The sequence below is a fragment of the Haemaphysalis longicornis genome, unplaced genomic scaffold (assembly GCF_048455015.1).
Source record: "Haemaphysalis longicornis isolate Haplotype H1 unplaced genomic scaffold, Haemaphysalis longicornis Haplotype H1 scaffold_7, whole genome shotgun sequence".
NCBI lineage: Eukaryota > Metazoa > Arthropoda > Arachnida > Ixodida > Ixodidae > Haemaphysalis > Haemaphysalis longicornis.
The window spans coordinates 35,477,485-35,495,808 of NW_027526422.1; the positions used below are offsets into that span (position 1 = coordinate 35,477,485).

Below are 18,324 nucleotides of genomic sequence, written 5' to 3' on the forward strand. Positions count from 1 at the left end.
TTTCGTATTTTTCACTTGATATCTCTCTACTTTGGGTGGGCGTTCTTTTGGAACTTTACGGTAATACAAAGGCGTCGTTGCATGCAGAGATTGACGTGTACGGCTTGAAAACACTATGAACAAGGTACTAAAATGAAGCCATGAGTTGGCTAAAACGGGAAAGCAAGATTTCGGCTGTACAACTGGGGTGCCCTGAAAAAGCATGAAACATGCTTAACCCTTTCAGTGTCACAGACGTACATGTACGTCCTCTGCAAACACCTTCAAAATGGTCAATAACGTACAAGTACATCATCGCTTGTATGTTTAAAAAGCGCGCCTTTTTCACCAACTTCTCTTGCTTCGCATGTGCTGCCACACTGCGGAAATACGTCGAATCGTTTTCTTGCGCCGATGGCTCTTCTTTTTATTTTTTTTATGATTTACTTCAGTGGCACGCCAGCTATCACTTCCACATCTGGCAACGAGGGGGCGCGCTGGGTATCACCCACCTAAGGCCCCTTACGCTCACCAGGTGCCTCTCGATTCTTGCGCCTGCCACAGACCAAGGGCGCCTGCAAACCTGATGAGGCTCTTTTCTCCTTTTTTTGTATTTTTTAGGAGCGGTGTGCTGTCTATCGCTCGCGCATCCGGCCACGCGCGGGCACAGCGGCTGGTTTTTGTATCGTCCTCCGGGCGCTTCCCGCTTTTTGCGACCGCGAAACTGATGTCTATCTGATTTCAATTCACTCAAAAAGTGCCGGCTTGTTACTCTCTCGTTTTTATTTAGAATTTTTTTTGGGTTACTCACGAATAAACCACTTGTATGTAACAACTCAAACGATTTTTTTTTTTCACTTTATGGTCACCCTAAAAAAATTACGATAATTTTTTGTCGAAATAGATCCATTCGAAGAATTTAAATCAGCGATAAAAAAATCGACCCTGGGGGGTCGCATTGGACGAAAAAATTCGACCCTCAAAGGGCTAATAATACAAAAGAGTCCACAAAAACTCTGCCATCCAGGACAAATGCTCTGCCACCCAAGACCAACTAAGCTGGCCAATAGTGTTGATGCAGAATATTAATTTTCGAAATAGATAAATACATGTTATACTCACTCACTGACTTCTTAGAGAAGTTACACTGCCAGTTTTTTTATCAGATTGACACTGACAGTCATAAATAATAATAAAAAAAAAGGCTCGTCTCCTTCACTGGCACTGTTACGCAAAGTGTGGTGAAGCAAAAAGGGGCGAAATTCTAAGCAGCGTCCGTTTCAAAAATGTCCATTTCAAGTTCGCTTCAACAGTGACACTTGCAAGGCCTTTGAACAACGACACGCACTAAAACCAACGCCCCACCCTTCTTGTGCTGTGTCGTATCCGGGTTGTCTGCTTTCAGTCAATCAGGGCTTGCTCGAAATGGACACTTCGAAGTGGACATGGAATGAACAAAACTGAGAATCCCGTTCTAGGCCTTGTGTAATTGTGCAGAAGCAGTGCTGTTTACAAATAAATGTATCCAAGTTTGTACAGCCGGTGTGTGAAACACCTCAGCTCGAACCTGGACAAGCCTTGCGAGGTCGTCGTCGCACTGGAATTTGATCCAGTCATCCAGAGTGATGATGTTCCCGCTGTGCTTGAAGGAGCCCCCAAACAGCAGCAATGGAATCGGGTACACGGGGGTCACATCGTGAAGGTAGGTCTGTGAAAGAAGACAACCGAGACAATGTTCACTCTGGTGGTTGCATCACACACAAAGCAGCGTAGGAACACACTAGAAACTTAGTACATTACAAATCCACTCAACAGAGCACTGCAACACAATTGCATATGTGCAATATGCTTGGAAGCAAATGCGAATTGGAAGGGCGTTACACTTACGGGGGCCAACCCTCCCCCCTCTCTCATACTGGATGCAGCCACATCTTATTCAATGAACTTATTTTTTTTTTTAATTGCGAAGTATGGCCTTTGGCATAAGGTACTCAATAAACTTATTGGTTCAATCTGGCCAAATCTTCCATGAGGGGATATTAAACCGAAACTAATTTGACACCTTGTGGTGTCAATTTAGTTAAAAACAGTTAAAAACTAACTTGACACCTGTTGGTGTTAAGCTAATGAATTTTTTTCCTTAGTGCAAATCATCATCATCATCGTCATCATAATCCTGCTTATGTCTAACACTGCAGGATGAATGCCTTCCCTCCAGAAACTTCAGGCCACTCCTATCGTGTGTTATCTGTCCAACTAAATTTTCATATCTGCTTCCTTGCCTCAGCTCTCTTTACCACCATACCCCTCTAGAACCAATGGCGCATATTGAGATGTGGAGTGGCCTGGTCCAGTTGAACGAAAAACAAACCAGAAAATACCAGCAAACCTCCACAACACCACAACTTCCATGGACGGAAATGTGCACTTCTGCAACAAGACATGATGTGACTACTCTGGCATTGAATTCAGCTGTAATGTCCCATGAAGCAACGATACAGCTTGATGAAAATAAAGGCCGCTAAACCAACACAGCGAAATGGGACAGTTGCATGGATCATAAAGCATGGATCATGGATCAAACTCATAGACCATGGATACATGGATCATACTCATACTCAGCATGGATCATACTCAGCTATTCCTAAAACGTAAAAATGCATGCTTCACTGTGAAGTCACAGCATGGGTTGACCCCAACTGCTCCGACCACAGGCCAAGTTCTTTTTATCCCTGGGACAGGTGGGTCACTTGCACCTGCAATCTCCATGAGTCAGAAAAGTTCGGCGGAGGTGGAGTGGAAAACCGAAGGAACCAATCAGGTCTTCCGATCTCTCCTCCATGGCGTGTACAGACCACTGGTGGATGGCTGCTTTGGAAGAGTTGACTACGCTTGGTGCACACCTACTTCAGCTTAAAAAAAAAAAAAAAAAATGTAAACCTGAACTCATTTCGAGGAAAATGAGGTTGCAGCAACAGGCGAAACACTGTCCCAACCCAACTGCCGTGGCTAGTGTCGCCGTGGTAGGCATGTACAATACCTTCTAGTAGGTTAAATATAGGCGACCCGGCTACATAACTTAATAACAGCGACGTGGGGCCCGTCTGCAAGATTAGAGAGTGAGGAACCGGCGGCATCACCGTGAGGGCCTCTCAAATACAGTTGAACCTCGATATAACGAACCTCGATATAACGAAATTCGTGATATAACGAATTTTTTCAAGTTTTCTAACAAAATTTTGCTAAATGCATGTATTTTTGTCTCGATTTTACGAAGTAATTTTGTGCGGCGCTTTCGATTTAACGAAGTCACGGCAAGAAAGGAAGAACGAAATTCCGGTCGAGGCACGTTTTATTTTGCCTCTCAGGCCCTACATTGAAAAAATTCAGTACTCAAATTGACTCTTGAAGGCTAAAATGAAAGAAAAGCGGTGAAATCTACGGTTAACAACAATTAAAAGCGAAGAACGAAGCTGCACAAACCGCTAGCGGTCAAAGACGGTTTAATAGTGCGGCCACTATTTTGACGTCTCCATCGTTGCCTACGCCAGCGCCCTCTATGCTTAGGCTAGGCTACCGAAGCGCCTATTTCAAGCTTTTTTTTTTCTACGCGTCATTGCTCACGGTGCTGCTGCTCTAGGTTGTGCTCGCTGATAACCAAATTAATATTTTGTTCGTGCATCGTTAGGTGAGTCTTGTAAGCAGCATGAGCACTCCAAGAGAAAGAAAAGTGTTCCGAACAAGAGCCTGAGGAAGTTCGGTGAAACTGACAGCCACCGAAGTGTGATGGATGCCATCGATGTTCTGCGGAGGCACGCAGGTGCACACGAATGTTTAAGACCTTGTTAGCGCTGTCAGCATACGACCGTCACGTAAAGCCCGCCCTGGTCAAGAAACGCCAAGCACTGCTTACGGACTTCTTCACTACGGCTTGAACATCGAGTGCTGGTGGCAATAAATTGCTCTCTTTGAACGTGGTCATCTTCGTTTCACCAGCGTTCATTAGACAGCTGCGGTGCGGAGAAATCAGTTTCGTAAGGGCTCAGTGGGCATAAAAGTAATTGCTTAATCGAATTTGGCCGGAAGAATTTTAATGTAAGCTTTCCGCTTTCCGGAGCACGTAAGCGCTGCTCCACACAGTGAAGCGGTACGCCTGTACTCCGCTCAACTCGCAATCATGGCTTTATCTCGAGTGTTGTGGTTGCATCACGCGCCCATACTGCAGACCCTTTGTACATGAAAAAAAGTCTTTCGAAAGTTTCATAGCAGCCTTCCGCTGTTGTCCCGCCGCGCCTAAGCCTACCACTGAATGGACAAAAAGAGGCGTAACTTCGAACGAGCACCTCGGCGGGGTGAAGTTCACGGGACATGGACGCGGGCGCGGGTTCAATTGACTAACAGCTGCATTTAATAGTGACCGAAATGAAAAAAGAAAAAGTGGAAACCTAGTCTGCTATCATATTTAATGAGGCGTTGCGGAAAAAGCACCGGTTTTACGATGACACATGAACTACCGTCGGCTATCCGAATTCCATTGCCCAAGTGTTGAAACTCTTAATTCACACAATTTTCGCGGCCAGTTTTAGTACAAATTTCGCTTTAATTGGAGAGGCAACTACATAGCAGTTGTTGCCTGGCGAGGGCCAAAGTGTTAAAACCCCAATAACTGGTTAAATGAACTGTAAAATCGAAACCTCGATTTTACGAAATTCTCGATTTAACGAAATTTGCGGCCCCAAGTACGACTTCGTTATATCGAGGTTTAACTGTACAACGAAAAACTAGAAGAGTAGAAGCAGCCATTCTTATGTGTTCAGAGCCTAGTTTCACATGCTGTGTTTTGCATGGTGGACGAGAGGTAAAATGCCGGCTTCACGTTCTGGAAGTCGCTAGTTCGACTCTCCCCTGGGGGGCATTCTTTTTTTTTTTTTTCTACTGCCTTTCGCACTTTTGAGAACTGAAAACGATCATTTGAGCAGAAGAAATGCCACCGGTTCATGCAGAATCTTTAAAGGGACCCTGCAACACTTGCCATCGACTACTAGTACTGTATTTTGGGATAAAGTCTATTGTCCCAGAAATCTCCTCCCGCAAGAATTATGAAAATCCGTTCACAATTAACGAAACTACGCGCGATGAGAAATCGCGCATAAATGTTCCCTCTCAACTCAAGCGCGGACAAGGCGACGAAAGCTGCGCGCTCTCTCCCGGAGAGGGGGGCGGCTCGCGGCGTTCTTTTCGGCGGCCTTCGATATATCACATGCCGGCTAGTTTTCTCCTTTTCTCCGCAACGCGGAGGGACCTATTTCCGGTCTGGTGCCACAAAAAAGCAGGCATGGGTGCCTGCTCGCAAGTGCGCGCTCGGGCTGGTAGGACGTTTTTGAAGCAATAAACGTTTGTAGTCGAGTGGTCCCGTTGAAAGGGAAGTATTGAGCTCATCACTCAAACTCCGCGCGCACTCAAAACACAAAATAAACGGCAAAACTGTGCCTACAGGTTCAGGCATAGAAGAGGTTCGTACACAGCGATGACGACGACGGAAATGGGAGCATCTAGCCGCGAAGTTGACCAGTGACAGCCGATCGGGCAGCCATGGCCTATGTGACGTCCCTTAGGCCATGCATAATGAGGACAACTGAAGAGAGAGCGGTTTGTTTTTCCGCGTCTTTCACATCGATTTGCGCGCTCACCGCTTCACGTGCACGTGTAATATTTGGCTCAGGTATTCCTGGCAGTGTAATCTAAACGCCGCGCAGGTTTACTTGCAGTGCTCAAAGAGTGTTGCAGGGTCCCTTTAAACAACGTACAACTCTAGAGGGAAGCTCTTTCACTGGGTCTGTTTACTGAACGTCCGCTGTTGATTCTGGGCATGGAGGTTCAGTTAGCCACACTGAGAGCAACTCAACGGCGGTGGGCGCCGTGTCTTCTATACAGAGTCCTGCTGCGGCAGATTTTCTGCCGCGCGAACTTTGTCGTGAAAGTTCGCTCCATGTATTCTGGCCTTTGGACATCCTTACCTTTGTGGAGCGAATCTTTGTGTAATACACAAACCACTGTGTATCAAAGTTCGTCTCGTCAAGGTTCACAGATTTTGGGTGCAACTCAGCCCTTCTGTCCGTCTTTGTAGAGCACCTCACCAGCCTGCAAAGCAAGGAGAAAAGTGTGAACTTTCACTCATGGAGTAAGGACAGCGGTACAAAAAACATAGCAGAATGTCAACATAGCAGAATGCCAAAATGTCATAGTCTTTATGGTGCTATAGCCTGCCAACAAGCTCCTCGGCGTTGCATAAGGAGGCCTGGCACTCACACCAAGGTGTACAAAATAAAATTTCTACAATTTATCATTCAGCAGTGTCACGAGACGGCAGAGATTTACAAACCTTGTATTCTTGGCAAACGATCCTTTGGCAACGTTGGGGTACAGAGCAGAGCAAATGACCGCCTGCAAGACTCTCAGGTTGCCTGCACAAACAATGAAAGCTTAGCACATCTCCCGCTAAGGCACAATACTCCAAAAAAAAAAAATTGGCAACAGCAAGTATAGAACTACCTGAATTGCAGTTCAGCGCTCTGTCGTGGATATTCTGTGAGTCTATGAAGTTCAGCTGCTCCAAGTGCTGCGCAAACTGCTTCCGCATGTTAGCAAGCATCTGCAAAGGAAAAAAATGTTTACAATAAAGGAGTCTCTACCAAGCCAATTTAACAAGGCATTCAGCAGCCCCATTTTCACCATGCCCGTCAAAACTTGAACTTAGAGAATTGCTCGCTAGCAATGCTGATTGATTGTAGGGTTTAACGCGCCGACGCAACGCAGGCGATGAGGCATGCTGCAGTGGAGGGCTCCGGATTAATTTCGACCACCTGGGGATCTTTAACGTGCGCCGAAATCTCGTACACACTGGCGGCGTTTTTGCTTTTCGCCTCCATCAGAAAAGCGGCCACCGCGGCCAGGAAATGAGCCTGCAACCTCGTGCTCAGCCGCGCAACGATGTAGCCACTGAGCCACCGCGGCGGGTCTCGCTAGCAATGCTAACGAGGGGAACAAACCTTTAAGGTGCTCCGTGATAGAAAGTTCCTGAAGCAAAACTCCTCTTCGTTATGCATCCGCACTGCATTCTCCCACTGCTGCAAGAGAAAAGAACATGGAAACATCAACTAACTGCTTCACTAGTTGTTCGAGAGTTCATCTTAATCAAGCACACCAATACTAGCCACATTCAGCTCATCATAAAAGTTGGCAGCCGCGCTGAAAGGAAGGAATGACGAGTACTTACTGAGAAAACCTCAGCCAGCATCATGTGGTCACTCTTGGTGTCTCCTGCAAAGCGCTTCTTCACTTCATCAACCAGTTTCTCCTTTCCCTGAAAGGCACAGAGAAGAATCTTATCATACTGTACTTCCTGACAGTCCCAACATCCCTGTAAATATGCAGCAGCTGGAGCGCTGTGCGAAGAGAGAGTGTGTGGAATTTAAAGTGCGAGAACTACGCTTAACAGGGAAAGGATGATCCACCCCCCATGCTTCTCCCCTTCAATAACTACAACTGTATAATGAGGAAGGGGAAGGTAGAGGGCCTATAAGGTTGCGAGGCAGACAAACGGACATGAAGAATTAACCCTCAGTTTTGCCAGCAAACAGCCCATGCCTTTCATGCTACCACGAGTTTTAAACAGCTCAACAACAAACAGTTTATCAAGTAGAACCACTTTTAAAGCAAAATTTACTAAGAAAAAAAAAAAAAAGAAGAGGACCCTAGTACTACAGGCCTGCCAGCAACACACCAGGGGCACCATGAAGGCATCCTTGAAGCTCAGGCTCGCTGCTACAGTGAGGATGGGGTCCAGGCAGCAGAAAATAGAGGCCATGATGATCATCTTGCCCGTCTGAGGATCCAACGGCAGCTTGGCCAAATGGTAACCCAGGGGAGTCAGGGTCTCATCTTCATTCACGGCTTTCTGCACAGTGGAAGTCGCACCCACCAAGTTTCCTCAAGGGATGACAGCTTGACATATATTCCGCGAAAAGCTGGCTGCAGAGGCATCAATGGCGTTGGATTCATCGACGTCGAAAGCTCTGCCCACAGTACCCCTGGCCTAAATGCTAGCCAAAGTACAAGCTACAGCCGTCCACGAAAGGCAGATTCACATAGTACAGGATAAAGGGGCACTACCTGGCAATGCAGACGCTATGCTTTACCGTTGTTTTCCAGCTCCCTACTTCAAGTTTTATTTTTAGAGGTGCTTAGTACTACATTTCACTGCAGCTGTTTCATGCTTTTCCTGCACTTGGTGTGTCCCGACCTCTCCTCTCGACATTAGGATTGATTTCCTTACTTACACAATCAATATAGGTTGTATTCAGTGGCATGGCGCATACGCCGGCAATCGTGTGTTTGCCGCCACACCGGTGCGTCCCCATTGCTAAGGCGACGACATCGTATGCTTGGCCACTTGCTGCTAGATGTCGCTCGTCCCCCAGCTAACAATGAGCTCACTGCAACGCTACCATTGTACCTCAACAATCACAATTTCTTCAGAAACATTATTTGGCTTTTATACTCAATGACTCTAACGTAGGCATGGTGCGGGTGCACCTGTGTTGATATACGGGTTCACAGGAAACAGCGCTGCCAACGTTTGAAGATACTTTTTAGGTTATGCACTGCAGTGCAAGCATTTCGTGCGTCGTACTGCTATCTTTCGCAACAGCGTTTCCATTGTCCGGTGCTGATGCGGAGTTCTCAAGGGCAAGTAGAGCATCCGCATAAAATATCATTGCGATTATTGATACCTGTTGACACCACGACCGAGAGCTGGATGATAACGGTGCAGACAATGAACGCTGGAGCCAGTCCCCCCCCCCCCCCCACCCCTGCTAGCTGCGGACGCATGCACGGAAATGGCAGGCACTGTCATAGTGGTTTTCAGGGTTGCCAAGAGAAGAAATTGCCCACTAAGCTTTTATGTGGATACCATCTATAGGATGTAGCTAACCCAATTCAGCAGTACTACCTCCATCCACACCTTAGTCACATATTACTCCATGAAGATGCAGCCCACAGTTTATCTGTCCTTACTATTCGAGAACACTGCAGGCCAATAATTTAGCTCATGCAGGAGTGGGTATGGACGTAAGCGAATCATACAAAATACTACAATTAAAAATGACAAGACACACAAGGCCATAAAAAAAAATGAACACTATCTCCAAATTTTAGTTGGTGGCCTAGTAACAAAATCAGTAAAAAACTAAATTCAAGGGGTACGCACGAAAAAGTGTGCATATACTTGCCAGGCTCATGAGAAACTGGAAAGACAGATGCAGCGCCTCCGTAGATGGCGGGTTGATTGCTTTCTGAAGGAAGGCCTCAGCCTTTCCCAGTTTCAGTATCTGAAAGGAAAAAAGAAAAGCAGTTATTCACTTCCATCATAATAACTGCTAATCTGGATTCTACTGTCCAGCTAGCACATAGCAGCATAACAGCAGGGACAACAATGGGTGGAGGCACCACAATGGGTGGAATAAGCCCGTTGCATGGTGTGCCCCAACCCAGTAGTATATGCCGCAGGCCACACACCAGACACTTTCTCAGCCGCCATTTACATCGTTGCCATCCAATTGCCTTTGCGACGCCGTCTTACCGGCCGCGAGAAGGAAACTAGCGGCCGCAGTTCCGGGAGGCTAGAACTGTGTTGACCTCGAACTGTCCAAGTCCTCGTCTTTCGCTCAAAAATGTCATTGAAATTTCCTGCAGCAAAGCCACATTTTCTATTTGGCGGCAAGGTCTGTGCAAATGCAGAAATGAGTGGGAGATGGGGGGAAGATGGAGAGTTCGGGAAAAGGTTCGTGGACCCCTGAAATGCAATCACGGGACCTCTTGTGTCCATAGACCATCATTTGAGAAGCACTGCATTATGCTATGTTGTTTTCAATAAGCTTTATCTCTTCTTCATGTAACAGTTTGTATATTGTGTGAATAAACCAGTTGATAGTTCGCGCGTGTTTTATGAATGTCGTGGACAGCCAAGCGGATAGGGCTCCTCTCTCAAGATGTACGCACTCTAGACAAAAAATGATGCAACATGTTTTTGATGATCATGCGAGTACATTTAGAGGCTTACATCTGGGGAGAATTTCAGAAAAATCAAAGGTGTGAGTGTGTGTGTTTTTTTTTATATTACCATGTGAGCTTTGTGTTTATCATTATTTTTCTTCAACTTGCGTGCCAGTTGCATATTAACGGTATTTTATACAACTATAATATTCGGTGCATTTGTTTAGAAATGTAAAGCACACACGTTAGTAAAATTTGAAGACTTAAATACTTTTTGTAATATTTGGGCTCTAAGCTAAATTTGAAATTTTATTCTTGCCAGCAACAAAACTTTTTTAGAGAAATGTACACCAGGCATAAGTTGAAAATAAAATTTACAAATTGCTCGTCATCAATATTTTTCTAGATAAGTGTCGCTAAAGTTGGCCAAGGCGGAACGGCAGGTAGTGGCGAGGGTCCACCTTTTTGCTTTCCAAACTTTTTTTAGTTAGACAAATTTTGTTCCAGGGAAAATATTAATCAGGATAATGATACAAAAATATTTCAAGCAAATTGAAGAGGTCGACCAGCCACCCTTTGCTTGATCTTATCTGAAATCACCCTACTATAATGTATAATTACATATAATGTATGTTATTAAAAATTTGGGCGTTGGCACTGTCACATTATGTCCAGCAAACCAATGAACGCAACTTCAAGCACCGCGCCCTTCCAAGTAGAGTGAACTTTCCAAGTCCGCCACCACCAACGTTACTAGATTATGCCACCACCGCTTCACGTTCCTCCCTTCCTTTTCGGCCTCTCAGTTCATTAACACACGCAAAATCAAGAAAACCCCGCCAACATGAATTTAATAAGCACAATCCATAATTTCCGCCAATGGAACTAGTTCAAAAAACTAATTCTACCCAGCTCGCGGGAGCCCGCAAGGCGCGCCAGGCTCGCGCCGGCCACTATCATCATCGTCGCCGGGCAGCTGTTCCATTCGTTCCAAAATGGCTCCTCCGGCGAAAGGCGAGCTGTCCGATGCCGAAAAAGAGCTGTACAAGGCGATCCAGACAGGCGAAGTTTCAGAGGCGCGGACGCTGCTCAACCGCGTGCGCATCGACTGCCTCGACGAGCACGGAATGACGCCGCTGCAGCACGCCGCGTACCGCGGAAACTACGACCTCTGCAAGCTGTTCCTGGAGTGCGGCGCCGACCCGAACTCGCACTACCACGACTCCGGCTACACGGCGCTCATGTTCGCGGGGCTCGCGGGACGCGCCGACGTGGTGAGCCTGCTGCTCGAGCACGGCGCCTCGACCACGGCGGTGAACTCGGTCGGGCGGACGGCCGCGCAGATGGCGGCGTTCGTGAGCAACCACGACGTGGTGGCCATCATCAACAACTTTCTTCCCCGCGAGGAGATCGAGTACTACGCGCGGCCGCATGGCTTGGACAAGGAGGCCAAGCTGCCGGCGCCGCTGGTGGGGCCGCTGTACCAGCTGGTGGTGCGCACCAACATCCACCCGGTGCGGGTGGCCCTGTGGCTGCAGGAGAAGCGCGAGCTGCTCGACCAGTCCGCCAAGGTGGAGCGCGTGTTGAGCCTGCTGTGCGAGAAGCAGATGAAGGAGGCCGCCAACGAGATGCTGGCGCTCAAGTGCCACCACCTGGCCTTCCTGCTGCGGAGCTGCGCCAAGTTCGTGCGCGAGCACCCGCCGGCAACCGCGCCGGAGGGCAAGAAGGGCGCGGGCCTGCTCGAGCCGCTCATCAAGACGTGGCTGCGCGGACGCGACGAGGACGACTTCCCCGTGCTCCTGGAGAAGCTGCTGCGACAGTCGGTGCGCGAGTTCCCCTACCACGAGTGCACCATCCTGCAGCAGCTGGTGCACACACTCGCTGGCGTCGAGGTGAGTGTACGGTAACTGGCTGCAACATTACATTGGCACAAAAGCCTTGACAGACCGGCCTCCCCAGCCGAATTGTTCGTAAGCTTCAGCAACTTGGATGTTCTGCGAACACTACAGGCAGATACACTAGTCCCCCATTCAGGAACGTTAAAATGGCAGCGGAGGCATGGGTCATTCAGCTGGGAGACAGGTGCAGAAGATGCTACTTGGAAGGCATCAACCACATTAAACAAATGCCTGCCCTCATCAGCCTTCATCAGTAAATTTGTAATGTGTTAAATTGAGGCATTCCTTCAAACAAATACCAAACACTAATGCCATCAGTGGCAGCCATGTCCTAGATACTAACACTGCGTGTGATACCCACCACTAGCTCCATGTGACTGGACAGGCACTGCACTGTACACTGATGTGCAAGAACATTTATGTCATGTTGATCATGACATCAGTAGCTTAGGCATTGTTCTGCGGAGCTGAAGAACGCAGGTTCAATCTCGGCTACGGTGGCTGCGTTTCAGGTGGAGGCGAACTTGAGATTTCGGCACCTGTTAAAGATCCCTGGTTGGCCCAAAAAGTGGCCCAAGCCCTCCACTTTGGTGTGCCTCATAGGCCAGGTGTAGCTTCAGCACGTCAAACCCCACGATCAATCACTCGTGCGGCGTGCAACCCCGTTGCAGGTGGGCAACGAGCCGAGCGCCATATCCATCCTGGCCGAGGCGGTGCGCGGCCAGAAGGGCTACGACCAGGGGGCCTCGTGCACGGCGTGTGGCGAGCCCCAGGCCGACAAACGCTGCTCGGCCTGCAAGTCGGTGCAGTACTGCGGCCCAGCCTGCCAGAAGCTGCACTGGTTCACGCACAAGCGACACTGCGCCCGCCTGGCCGCCGAGCACCAGGAGAAGGTGCTCGCCGAGAAGGCGGCGCAGGAGGAGAGCGAGAAGCGCGCAGCAGCAGAGAAGGAGCCGGCCACCACAACAGGGGAGGAGAAGCAGACGACCGAGGATTCCGCTGCAAAGGAACCTGCCGCCGACGGCGCCTCCAATGCACCCGCCACTGCCACACCCATCAAGACCACCTGAGGCTGAAGATCTTCGGATGCTGGAGGAAGTTGCAATGGCGAGCGGCACTGATTTGGGAAGCGGTGACCGGCTCAGCTCTAAAAATGTGTGCGCCGGTTTCATCGGTAACCTTGGTTGTGCTTGCACCTTCTGCGCTGTTTTTAGAGTGGCACCTCATTAGGGCAGCTCATGTCTTTCTTTTGTTTGATATTTTCACTAGCAAGCACTACTTGCCCAAATTCAAAAGCCAAGAAATGCACATGTCGTCCTTTGTAAGGTCTTGAAGGCAGCTGCAAGTTGGCACAAGAAGTAAACAGAGTCTACGCCCGTTAAGGAATTTTTCTTGCTGCGTGGCCAATTAGAAGGTCGTGCGTGTTAGAGGAATTTTTGCCCACATGAAGAACAGCTTGAACCAAGCAGAAGCAAATTTCATTCCATTGATTATACCATTATCACCCAACGCTCTGTTTGCCTTTTGTGCTGTGTGTACATTTTCAGCCGGACCATCGCTTCTAGTCAAGTGTTGCGAAACCTCTGCCCACCCACTGTACACACGTCGGCACATTTCCTAAGGTCCACATTTTGCAACTGTGCTAAGATCAGTTTGCAATGACTACACTGCGTTCCAACAATGTTGCATGCACTTCCCCTTGCTTGAGAGCATGTAACTGTTGTACTCGTGAACTGGTTGACATTTTTGGTCCAAACTGTTGCCTCCTGAAAGCGGCGACGAAAACACTGTCGCTAATGTAAATTGTGCGTGCAATAAAAATATCTAACCTGTTGCTGCATTGTGACTTCTCGAAACACGTCTGAAACGTTTCTTTATCTGGCAAGTTTCACTTCTATAAGTGAAAGAGCAGCCAACATCTCGATGTACAAACTGTGTTGCCACCTGCTACTCAAAGCCATGGAGCAAGAACAAGACAGAAGACAGGAGAAGAAGCGGCGTTTCCTTGAGCAACCAGATAACATCACAAGCGCATGGCCAAGGTAAAGATAGCGGCATCTGCCATGCTTGGCAGTTCACTGCACAGCCCCAGAATGAATTGTGGCCGCTATCATTTTGTCCATCAGATGGCGCTACCTTCTCCTTTGCCGTTGCAGCTATGAAGCTTCATTGACTGCATTGGTATTCGTTGCGGCATAATCTGGCCGCTCACCCGCAACAGTGGCAATGAGCTGTTTGTTTCCCCTCATAGTATATATTTTTGCCGAACCGAACACAGAGCAGTACTGCCTCCCATCACCACATTTCTATCTAACCATAGTTACATGGGGGCACTCTGCAGAGTGCCCCCCTAACATAAAACGAGCACCCTTAAAAGTGTGTTTGAAGGAAATGCATGAATGTACAGGTATTGCTTACAGTGGAGTCTCTTCTTTTCAACAAACAGCGCTTCGCATTTATTTCGCCACATGCAATCTGCACCCCTCGCAAAATTGCCGACAGTGCAAAGAGCAGTTTCCTGCCTTGCCACACCCTCATCTTACCTTGATCTTGAGGATGAGCGTCTCCAGTCTGGTTCTCAGCATCTCTGGCAGCTGGTAGGCATCCAGCTGAGACTCCCTCCAAGAGGTGTACAGTCGGTAACAGACGCCAGGCTGCACCCTGCCAGGGGTAGGGAGCAGTAATTAATGGGACGTCTTGATGAACAAACAGCCGGGACCTCCCACAGAGCCCGAACGACTCAGTGCGGCTAGGGATTGCCTGCCAATGGAAACCCGCTAAAGGTATTTCGACAACCATTATGTTATAGTAATGCAACTCAAAAAATAAACTGTGTGGGCCTGTTGTGAGCACACGTGAAGATGACTACAATGTTGGGATTTTTTTTTTTTTTTTTTCGCATTATCGCGTGATGTATTTGAGGTCAAAATTTTCCAAAGGTGGCACCAGCCTCCCACTGCCATACCTGCCCGCTCTTCCTTTCCGCTGCTGGGCATTTGCTTTGGAGACCCACTCGGCGTCCAGTGTAGCCAAGTTATTTTCCACATCAAAGTTTGACATCTTGATCTTGCCACAGTCAATGACGTACACGACATCGTTGATAGTGATGCTGAAATCAGAAAGAGAGGAAAAAGCTCAAGAATTCAGTCACCACGCGCAAAAATACCGTTCAATTATTGAAAAGCACAGAACAATGATAGCTTGGTGTAAAAAAAGCAATAAATCGAGGTCTGGTGTGGTCTGGATTCAGAGAACTTTAGCACTGTCTACTATACAGCTGACCTGAGCGTTGCTTTAGATGGGCGTTCCAGAGCTGGTGGGGATGGAGGGTCGAGAGTTGCCGGTTCACAGGAACGCTTTGGTTGAACACGACATCACGGTAGCCAGATCACGTCTTGAGGGGGTGCTGTTTGTGTCCCAGGGTGCCTTCCTAGTACGATTGCACCCACCTAGTGTAGCCTCACTGGCATCCGCAGTGTTGCTAGCCGCAGATAAAGGTCGTTCATACTATAACATTCCTAAGGACACTCAAGTCTACTTTCCGTGCTTTTAAGGTGAAAGTCTGGCATGTTATTGTGATGGGTCTCTTATATACACATTTATCTATCGACACAGTAGCCACGCTATTTTACTGTCCTTAATAATTCACTTTAATCCAACCTGACTACATCACTCCTATCAAGCGCTAATCAACACCAAGTTTGGTGGGCAGCAATCTGCATATGCGATACATAGCCTAGCAATGGCGCCCAGGTCACGTGAGTTTTGGTGCCACCTATGTCGACACTGCCGCCAACAGTCACTTTCCTTATTTGATGACAGTACAAAACAAAGGTAGTCTAACCTTGCACAATGCCACTGTTCCCGGACGTACCTTGTTTCCGCTATGTTGGTGGCCAGGACCACCTTGCGCTGCCCGGGGGGAGGTCGGTCGAACACTTGTCGCTGATTGACAGTGGGCATCATGGAGTGCAACGGTATGACCAGGCACGAACCTGACGGTGACCAGAGAACCACCACAAATGTAAGACCAAGCTAGACCTGTGCAGCTCAATCACTTACCTCGCAGGCTGGGGTCACCCTTGAGCCGTTTGTTCATCTCACTGATTTGCTCCCACCCTGGGAGAAACACCAGAATGGCTCCTTCCTTTAATGGGGGGAAAAAGTGTGTGTGTCACCACGTGGCGCAGATGCGGAGAACACACAAAACAAAACAGCACCTAATGCACGGTGAAAGAAATTTTACGACAAGTCTTCAAAAACAATGTCCAAAAGTGTGGGCACTAGTATAATATACGAATGCAGTGCAGACTTATCAATGTCCAAGTCATGCGCTCAAAACTGTGTACACAGCTGAAGCCTTTTGCAGCATTTCATCATCATACAAAGAACAGAATAAAGTGCAGCAATATGAGACATGTGCATAGTTTGAAGACAAGGTGTGCTTACAGGCTTTGTGGCACAGATGTGTTCGATGAGGGCATGAACCAGATCGAGGTCTATACGAAGCTCGTTCCATTCTGACAAAGTATCCAAGGTTCTGTTTGAATACCTAGGCAAAGAAATGAAAAGAGAGAAAGTAATACTGCAGGGCACAGGCACAACTTGCTTGTTTAGTAAGCATACAGCAGATTCCCTTCGGCAGCTATCAAAGAAGCCATGTCAGCATAAACAAGAACAAGTTGGGTAGGAGTGCACATATTGGCTCGTTATCTCATGCAGAAGCAAGAGACATTGGGAAGCTTAGCAGTGCAGGCATCATGTCTGTAACTGGCTCTTTTATCATTTGTGAAACCACAAGACGTATTTTTCCCCCCCCCCCCAGACTGAAGCCAACAAATGATAACAAGGCCTATTTGTTCAGCCGATTCACTTGTGGCCGTTTTCAAGAGCCCCATACTTGTTTACTAACACAATTCGGGCTAAGGCCACTTTGAAGGGGCAGCCAAATTAGCCAGCCACATGGTCACACTCCTGTTGGAGTCTGTCAACTGCAAGCGAGTATATAAACAGCACTGCATGGAAATTGCGGCGGATAGTTATTGGCCTAGCGTAGTTGGTCGAGGACATAACCTTGAGATGTTGTACGCTAGCATGCACACAGGATAACGGAGCATGGGATAGTGTCCTTTGGAAGCAGGAAGGAGTCGCCATGCCACTTACTTTCCCTCGAGGCTGCGCACGAATGGCATGCTGTCTTCAACCATGTCCACAAACTTTTTCCGGTCCTTGAAGCGTACACTAGTGCTTCCGGAGAATCCACTGTTTCCTCGGTACCTGTCGACATCAGGACATAGTGCTTTACATGACTCTTCCAGCAACAAAACTTTGCCACTAGCGAAACCTACAGTCCAGTTTTGTATCGTAAATGAATATAGACACCTGAAGGGGGACCATAAAAAAAGTTTTTTGTTAGCTCACGGTGAAGACGTTATCCATTGTGCGCAAAAAATTCGAACAACGCAGCTTGCATTTTTTTCTCATTAAGATGAAGCTGCTAAAGATGAGTTTAAAACTCTGCCCATAAGCTTAGAGTGACAAATATGTTTTACACTGCCTGACAGTTCATTGCTTGTTGGGACTATCTAGTAATTATCAGCGCTCACACAAACTTGATTTTTCAGACTGCTTGATTATTTGGTCACCTTTGCTGTCCCCGTCAGGTTCAAAGAACCTGCCGGCAACCACAGGAAGCGAGATGATGAAAGAAATGTACTGTACCAAAGTGCTTCACAAACAAAAGACTGCTGACGTCAAAAGTGAAAATGACGTCAAAAGTGAAAAAAGTCAAAATTTTCCAGGAAAAATTAGCCCCAAATACTCTCTCTCAAACTTGCATGAGCACATGCAGATCCAACAGAAATGCAAAATTTAGTCCTGCTGCAAAGTACCTACAAGCAGCCTCCTGCCTTCCCCACATTATGCACACTTGTGCTGGCTTTTTTTCTGTAGCCGAGCAACGAAAAGACAAAGGGTCATAAAATGCACGCGGAACATTCTTGGTTAGAATCTCAGTGGCACTGCTGTGCAAACGCAGAGCAATAAAAACCAGGAGAAACTAGAAGCAGAAACTGAAGTAATGAAGCAAAGATACAAATGACAGCCCTGGCCCATGAAAATAGTACCTCTGTCTCACACTTGTAACCTGATCACTTCTAGCAGTCCAAAAGGAGTCCTAACTTTTGAGAATTCCTGTGCTACGATAAAAACAGTTCATTAAACGGGCCATGAAGACAAAATACAAGCTTGTTTTATTCGAAATATTTGTTGTTAGATTGTGCCCTCAGCGCTTGTCCGGCAGTGAACGATGCTTCAGCCACTGGAGAATTAATCATTTTGAGCCAGAACTTCAATTCTCTTGCTAAATCGCATGTTTCGTGACGGCGGCATT

General features: G+C 47.5%; 2 protein-coding genes across 2 annotated transcripts in view; one reads left to right on the forward strand and one right to left on the reverse strand.

Moving 5' to 3' along the window:
* The window catches only part of LOC144145202 (ATP-dependent DNA/RNA helicase DHX36-like), a 29,918-nt gene that overhangs the window by 970 nt on the left and 10,624 nt on the right, over positions 1-18,324 (reverse strand). The window contains exons 11-24 of the mRNA XM_077676729.1: positions 17,097-17,210; positions 16,383-16,485; positions 15,996-16,080; positions 15,808-15,928; positions 14,899-15,042; positions 14,477-14,594; positions 9,273-9,371; positions 7,763-7,936; positions 7,256-7,342; positions 7,029-7,106; positions 6,532-6,631; positions 6,362-6,443; positions 5,997-6,120; positions 1,547-1,687 (exon numbers count right to left, since the gene is read on the reverse strand). Coding sequence (XP_077532855.1) covers positions 1,547-1,687; positions 5,997-6,120; positions 6,362-6,443; positions 6,532-6,631; positions 7,029-7,106; positions 7,256-7,342; positions 7,763-7,936; positions 9,273-9,371; positions 14,477-14,594; positions 14,899-15,042; positions 15,808-15,928; positions 15,996-16,080; positions 16,383-16,485; positions 17,097-17,210 — 1,570 coding nt within the window. The remainder of the gene's footprint in view (positions 1-1,546; positions 1,688-5,996; positions 6,121-6,361; positions 6,444-6,531; positions 6,632-7,028; positions 7,107-7,255; positions 7,343-7,762; positions 7,937-9,272; positions 9,372-14,476; positions 14,595-14,898; positions 15,043-15,807; positions 15,929-15,995; positions 16,081-16,382; positions 16,486-17,096; positions 17,211-18,324) is intronic.
* LOC144145206 (ankyrin repeat and MYND domain-containing protein 2) lies at positions 11,001-13,789 on the forward strand. Its single transcript, XM_077676740.1, has 2 exons — positions 11,001-11,927; positions 12,605-13,789. Exons 1-2 carry the CDS (start codon positions 11,031-11,033, stop codon positions 13,001-13,003), a joined length of 1,296 nt encoding a protein of 431 aa, XP_077532866.1. The 5' UTR covers positions 11,001-11,030; the 3' UTR covers positions 13,004-13,789.

What these genes read in the sequence shown, in the direction of transcription:
- LOC144145206 (XM_077676740.1), top strand. Translation starts at nt 11,031, where the DNA reads ATGGCTCCTCCGGCGAAAGGCGAGCTGTCCGATGCCGAAAAAGAGCTG. An exon ending in ACACACTCGCTGGCGTCGAG is followed by an intron (nt 11,928 to 12,604) that starts GTGAGTGTACGG and finishes ACCCCGTTGCAG; the next exon opens with GTGGGCAACGAGCCGAGCGC.